The 7115-nt window shown below is 39.3% G+C and overlaps 1 protein-coding gene across 1 annotated transcript in view; it reads left to right on the forward strand.

Moving 5' to 3' along the window:
* Positions 1-676: 676 nt before the first annotated feature.
* LRRC63 (leucine rich repeat containing 63) overlaps positions 677-7115 on the forward strand; it is an 87785-nt gene continuing 81346 nt past the window's right edge. The window contains exons 1-2 of the mRNA XM_008050818.1: positions 677-752; positions 2274-2494. Coding sequence (XP_008049009.1) covers positions 677-752; positions 2274-2494 — 297 coding nt within the window. The remainder of the gene's footprint in view (positions 753-2273; positions 2495-7115) is intronic.

Below are 7115 nucleotides of genomic sequence, written 5' to 3' on the forward strand. Positions count from 1 at the left end.
TTTTCTTTTTTTTTTGAGTCAATGTCTGACTTGGTCGCCCAGGCATGATCAGGGCTCAGGGCTCACCACAGCCTTGACCTTCTGTGCTCAGGTGATCCTTCCACCTCTGCCTCCCACGTAACTAGAACTACAGGTATTTGCCACCATGGCTGGCTAGTTTTTAAGATTTTTTTGTAGAGACGAGGTCTCACTATGTTGCCCAGGCTGGTCTCGAACTCCTGGGCTCAAGCAATCTTTCCACCTTGGCCTCCTAAAGTGCTGGGGTTACAGGCATGAGTCATCACACCTGGCCAAAATTCTGTTCTCTTAAAATGCACACCTCCACAGCTGACAACTGCAGGAAATTTTCAAAGTAATTAGTTCTCAAATACTTCTATACCTCACATAAAACACTTCTCTTTGAAACGACTCTTTGCCCATTAAAGTAAGTATACATTAGTGAGACACATTTATTAGGGAACACACTGGGCCAGATCTAGTCCTCAGGTATAGGTCTAAAATCACAGTTCCAATTTATCACAGCTCATCTTACAGTGCACAGTACAAGATTAGCAAAACTGGCCCTTCTGGTTCCTAACTAAATGATTTCTACTAAGCAAATGGTGCCAAACCGGATTTGCTATGCTCATGGTTCCACTTTCAATCACCATGGTCTATCACTTCAGGTCCTTTCAGAATGCCAGCATCATCACTGATTCCATTACTGCTGAGGACATCAACTGCCTCACAACTGTGTATTGCCAACATCCAAGGTGAGTGTGTAGGGTGAGGTGCTTTTTCTTCTCCTGAGTAGGAACACCTGGGTAAAGTGATACACCAAGTTGCAAATCCTCTCGAAGTCATCCTTTTCAATGCCATGAGTCTGGGTATGGAAGTAGGGGGTGAAGAAGAAGGGAATGCTCTGGTTTCCTTTGCCCCTGTTAAAAGCAGTGGTGTCGTTTCCTTTTGGTCTGATTCCGAGTGGTTTGGAAAGCAATGGTATGTGCAAAGTTCCTGGATACAAGGAAGGTACCCCATCAGCAATGGCCATGCAAGGTTTCTATGGGCAACCTTTTCAGGGAAAGGTCCCATCTCATCCTGCTCCATCCTGAAGCAGGAGCACAGACTAAGTCTCAAGACTGAAAATACCTAAAAGCATCTAGTTTGGTGGTTTGCATGCAAATCTCTTGTAGCCACAGAACCTTTTCTTCAAAGCAAGTCTTAAGCAGTGCCTCATATGCCAAACCTATGAAAGCATAGCTGCTTGCTTGGAAGAGCAGTAGAGGAAAGAATAAAGCACCCCGTGCTGTCTTCTCTGAGGCTTCTGAATAGAACTGGATACCATATCTTCTTCGTTTGTTGGGTATTATCTCACCTGGAAAACTGATGGAAGAAATGAAGGAACTTTCTCCATATCAACTAGCAGGTGACTGCCTGGGGCAGGGTGGAAGGAGAAGCAACTTCCTGAAACTTTTATTAAGTTTGACCCTGGCCAAGCACGGTGGCTTATGTCTGTTAACCTAGCACTTTCCGAGGTCGAGGAGGGAAGATCATTTGAATCCAGGAGTTCAAAACCAGCCTGGGCAGCATTGTGAAACATCTTGTTATTTAAAAAAAAAAAAAAAAAGACTCCAATACCTATATAATTAAAAAATAAATTCAATACTTATAAAATTTCTGATATCAAAACATAAGGATGGAGGTTGCAATTGTTAGAAATGCAGAACTGTCAGAATTATATTAAACGATACGACACTGAAACCTAAGTTAGAGTTCTAGTTGTCCAGTTGTGGAACAAGAAATGTAAGCCTCTCTATCAGCACAACCCAGAGGATATAATGCACCATTACATCTCTGGGGAATCTGTGCTCATCTCCACCCTTACTCCTCATACACAATTTTTTAGTCTCACAATACTTTATGAATAAAACATACTCAATAATGACAGTGAGCATAAGGCAGAATGCTAGGTTTGAAAATCAAAGCATCTACTGTTGAAGGTCAAAAATTGTTACGGACATTAGAATGAAGAATACGTTATTTCAAGGCATTTCTGTTCACCCGGGGTTCTAAATGCCACAGGTATTTGTTGAGGGCTGAACAAAGGGCATGTATCTTAGACATCTTATGGGCGTGGCATGTGTTCCTCCTAAATTTAGGACTAAATAACAGCCAGTTCTGAGGACTCCCTAGACCCATCAGTGTGCACATTAGAAAAAATTTGAGAAAGACTGCTTTTGTCACACCTTTTCCTCTTGCCACTCAAAAGAACTGCCCTTTTCCACCTTTGTTAGGTTCACCAGGTGGCCTGGAGGATGCTGAGAACAAAGCGGCTTTCATCCTTGGGTTACTGGACGAAATTCATCATGGATTCAGCCCAGCTCATTCAATGCTGAAGGCAGCTCCCAGACCCAACTCACGTGAGGGGAGTGTCAAGGCCTCCTTAGTTATGTCACTGTACTTGGACTCTTTCAGGTACAAGCTGTCCCACAGTTCCTCTGTGGCCCAGAGGAGTGTAAGAACCAGTGACAGAATGTAGGACACTGCCTAGAGCACAGCATTTGTGTCACAATCTAAGAACTGCAAACTACATTCTCCAACATTTGGAGACATTAGCAAACAAAGTGTGAAATTTTAGGAATAAATGCCCAGGATGTACTGTCTAGCCCTCCAAATATTTGAGTTAACATTGATTATCATCATATAAAGCAGAAACAATGGATCTAGGAAACCTAGGCCATATCTTTTCTTATTTTAGTTTTCTTTTTTTTGTTTTTGAGTGGAGTCTCACTCTGCCACCCAGGTTGGAGTGCAGTGGCACCGTTCGTGGCCACCACAGCCTTACCTGCTGGGCTCAGGCAATGCTTCTGCCTCAGCCTTCCAAGTAGCTGGTGAGCACCACCACACCCAGTCAATTTTTTGATTTACTATAGAGACAAGGTCTCACCAAGTTGCCCAGGCTGGTCTCGAACCTCTGGGCTCAGGCAATCCTCTTACTTCAGCCTCCCAAAGTGCTGGGATTATAGGTGTGAGCCACTGCACCCGGCACATTTTCCCTTATGCTACATAGAACCAAATATTTAGGCAAATAATGTAGTTATTATGAAAACTAAATTCCTGAATTGGTATGTTTTATATTTACATATGTTATTCTAAAACATCTGTGGAAATGATACCAATGTAGGATGGAGTTAGAAAGTACACATCACGGGCAATCCCTTCGAGTCCCCTCCCACTGTGGGAGATTTTCTGTCCTCTCAATAAATCCTGCTTTCTTAAACAAACAAAAAAGAAAAAAAGAAAGAAAGAAAAGAAAAAGGAAGCATACATCACATTATGTATATAATGTAAAATAATTTGTATTATTTTACAATTTTTTAGATTTTTATTATTTTTTTGAAAATATTACTACCTCAATTTATGTCTTTTAAAAATAATGTCACTCTCTGTTTGATTTTACGGGTCTATTTTATTTAATATCAATACAGTCAGCCTATTTATTCGTACAATCAGCTTTGCAGTTTGGCAGAACCTTGTGAAAGAAGCTTCTCAAACTAAACCGCAATGCTTTCACTCTATTAGCAAATTGTACTAAGGATGCCAGGGTAATGGTAAACGCCAAGGTTATAGACATCCTGTGTGCGTGCGTTTTTTTAATGTTACTAAAATTAGATAAAAGCCTTATGTAAACATAACCCCAAGCACCTCACAGGTAATGCTATTGATTTCCCTAATGAGTGGGGAATGCATGGAGAACATCAGATTTGCTGTCGGTTCTGTTGGAATGATATAAAGTGTTGCTAAGAATCCTTACTATTTTCTGTGGACTTCTTTTTTATTTATTTATTTTTCTTTTAAACAGGACAGACGTACTAAACAGACATGTGCTAAACACTATAGATTTAATTTAATGCTTTACCTTGTGGAAATAACTGGAATAATTTGTGTTTTTAAGGCTCATATTACTTTTTAAAAGTACTTTTAAAGAATGGTTACTTATGAGCACATATTCTTTCAATTGTTGAGTCTCTAGGGTAACCCAGGGCACTAAAATGCTTTTGAAAAAGAGATATTTTCTTGGTCTGAATTTACCAGTTTACATCAGTTATATATTCTGGAAAATGTCTTTAGTTTTTATCAATCACGGGGGCTTAAATGGACATGTTTATTTCATGTATCTTCATGCTGATGACTACAGGGTGGTTTTCTATTTTCTTGAATGTTAATAAAGATGTTTTGAAGAAGCTGCTTTTTTTCTTTCCCCTTATATCTCACTACAGAGACAAGAACATTATTCTGTTTGTAGTTATTTTTGGCTAGTTATTTATTTTTGTCTTTCAAGATGATAGTTATTTCCTTTTCTTTGTTTAAAATAGATCCTAGGATTCCTTTTAAAACATTGCTAATAAGGAAATGTCATATAACCTGTATAATGGAATTAAAAAAAAAATCCCAAACATTATGAAAGGGCAGTGCCTGCTTTTAAAAGTGTATTTATGAATTCAGTCATTCATTCCAGGTTGATTTATTGGAAACATACTAAACATAAGGCACTTTTCTAGGTGCTAAGCTTTAAACTTTATAAAAACAATTTTAATGATTAGTTCAAGGCTTAATCATTTAGACAATGAAATGAAACTTTAAATCATTTCCAAAGGCTCCACTTATCTATAACTACTTGAGATTTTTACTTTTATTTTAGCAATTTATTACTATATTGCTTGGGTAGAATAATACTATTTATTCATGCTACCCTGAATTCTCAGAATCAGTTCTGTATTTTCTTAGCTGCAGTGATCATTTTAGACTTTTTCTGCAACCAGCTGATACTAGATGTGATATTAGATATTAAATGATTATCTTTCACCAAAAGAAGTTAAATAATATTTGTTTCTTAGTATTAGGTTAAGTATGAGCAATGTTTGTTATTATGTGGAAGGCACTGTTCTAAGTATTGACTGTGTTTTGGGTGTTGTTTTTGAGTTGGAGTGTCATTCTGTCACATGGCATTCTGCAGTGCATGATCATGGTTCACCTCCTGAGCTCAGGCAATCCTTCCACCTCAGCATTCCTAGTGACTGGAACTATAGGTGCATGCCACCAAACCCAGCTAATTTTTAAATTTTTTCATAGAAATGAGGTCTCCTATGTTGTCCAGGCTGGTCTTGAACTCCTGAGCTCAAGCAATTCACCAGCCTTGGCCTTCCAAAGTGCTGGGAGACATCGATTTTGTTTCATCTTCACAATTATCACATTAATTGAGGATTCTGATATCTGCATCAAATTTCGATCAAAGTCAGCATAGCTTAGTTCAGCTCATCTGGGTTTAAATTCTTCAGTTGCTACTTGCTAGTTCTGTGCCCTTGGACCAGTTGCTTAACCTCTTTAAGCCCCAGGGATTTCCTATAAAATTGAGTTAAAATGGTACCTAACTAAGCTTCTTGTGAGAATTTAAAGAAATCATCTGTGTCAAGGACTTAGTCCTGTGCCGGACACAGAGTAAGTGCCCAGTAGATGTTAATTGTTAGAAAATTAAAAAAAAAAAAATTAGCCAGGCATGGTGGCGTGCACATGTAGTTCCAGCTACTTGGAAGGCTGAGGCGGAAGGATCGCGTGAGGCCAGCAGATCGAAGTTGTGGTGGCCATGAGTGTGCCACTGCACTCAGGTTGGGTGACAGAGTGGGGCTCCAACTCAAAAAAAAAAAAAAAAAAAAGGCAAAATGTACACACCTGAGTAGGTTACATATTAAATAGCCCTAAGTTTTGACTTTATACTTGCTAACAGTATGGAAGAAATGAATCCTGATGCCTGCTGATTCCATGTGTGACAGAGCATTTAAAAAAAAAAAATAGTGAGAAGTGCAATGTCTTGATTTTGACTACGAAAAACTAAGCATACATTTTAACGGCATCGGTCAGCAAAACTGAATTCCAGTAGTTCTCATGGTTCTGATGGCTTTTAAGAGCATAGAAACTGACACATACATTGTCACACATTTTATGCTTAAGAATATAAATATTTTTGACACTTACAATATGCACAATACATATTACTTGAGACTAAACCTTGTCATCAGATCTGCCTTTTGTCAGCTTTCTTATCTTTCTGAGAAGCTAATCAATCTATAAGGCAGGCAGACACAAAGTGGAATAAATTCATGGTCTGGGGTAGCAGTATAACTGGGACACAGTAATCTTTCAAGGAAAATAAACCACATGCTAATACTCTAAAGGAAAACAAGTTGTGTAATATTTTCCAGAGTCTGATAAAATACTTTTTTTTTTTTACTTTTCCACTTTTTTCATCGATTGTTTAAACATATGTTTGCTACCAAGGAGAAGAAGAAATACATGGTAAGGGTGTGAATCTTGAAAGACACTCAAAGCTAGAAAGATATATATACAGAAGTCTCTCATTTTCCAATATCTGTTATAAAGTTCCTGCACCTGTACAAAACCAAATCAGGAAGGAAGCTCCATTTAGTTTACTTTTTGAGTTAGGATTTCCACTTCCTAATGAATTCTTTCTGGTGTTCTTTCCCTCAAACCTCCAGAGAAACATGCACATACATGCAAACACACAAGGTATCCATCACGGTACATACAACACCATGACAGAGTTCATCAACATGTCAGAGGAGACAAGATCACAACACGATAGTCGGAACAAATGACTATGACAGTAAGAAATGGGTTTCTTTTAGAGCCCTCTTGGATCCCTAATACTTCCATTTCTATACAATTCCGCTTCAGTCAGGAACTTTAAAGGATCAGAAAGACAAAACAGGTTGCATTAAAGTAAAGAAAGAAAACGGAACGTTCACTTTTCGGGGGCACTGCAAAATTAGTACGGGACCAAAATGCGCAAAAGTGCAGCATTAAAGAATGCCAGCCCAGATTCTAGATACCCGAGTTAAGCCTGGTGCAATCAGGAAAAGTAAATAATAGTGGTCACTGTCATCAAGAAAAAGAATAGTAATAACAATTGTCACCACAGCCTTCCGTACAGCAGCCGCACGTGGAGCCGGCTTCTCCTCCTGCCCCACCGCCCGCAGCCTGCCCAGCAGCGCCGCACCACCGCCGAGAGACGAGAGTGGGCGCAGCGCGCGCCGCGCCGTGGGGCGGGGCCGACTCCG

The sequence above is a fragment of the Carlito syrichta genome, unplaced genomic scaffold (assembly GCF_000164805.1).
Source record: "Carlito syrichta isolate Samal-C Ts95f unplaced genomic scaffold, Tarsius_syrichta-2.0.1 Scaffold153723, whole genome shotgun sequence".
Taxonomy (NCBI): Eukaryota; Metazoa; Chordata; class Mammalia; order Primates; family Tarsiidae; genus Carlito; species Carlito syrichta.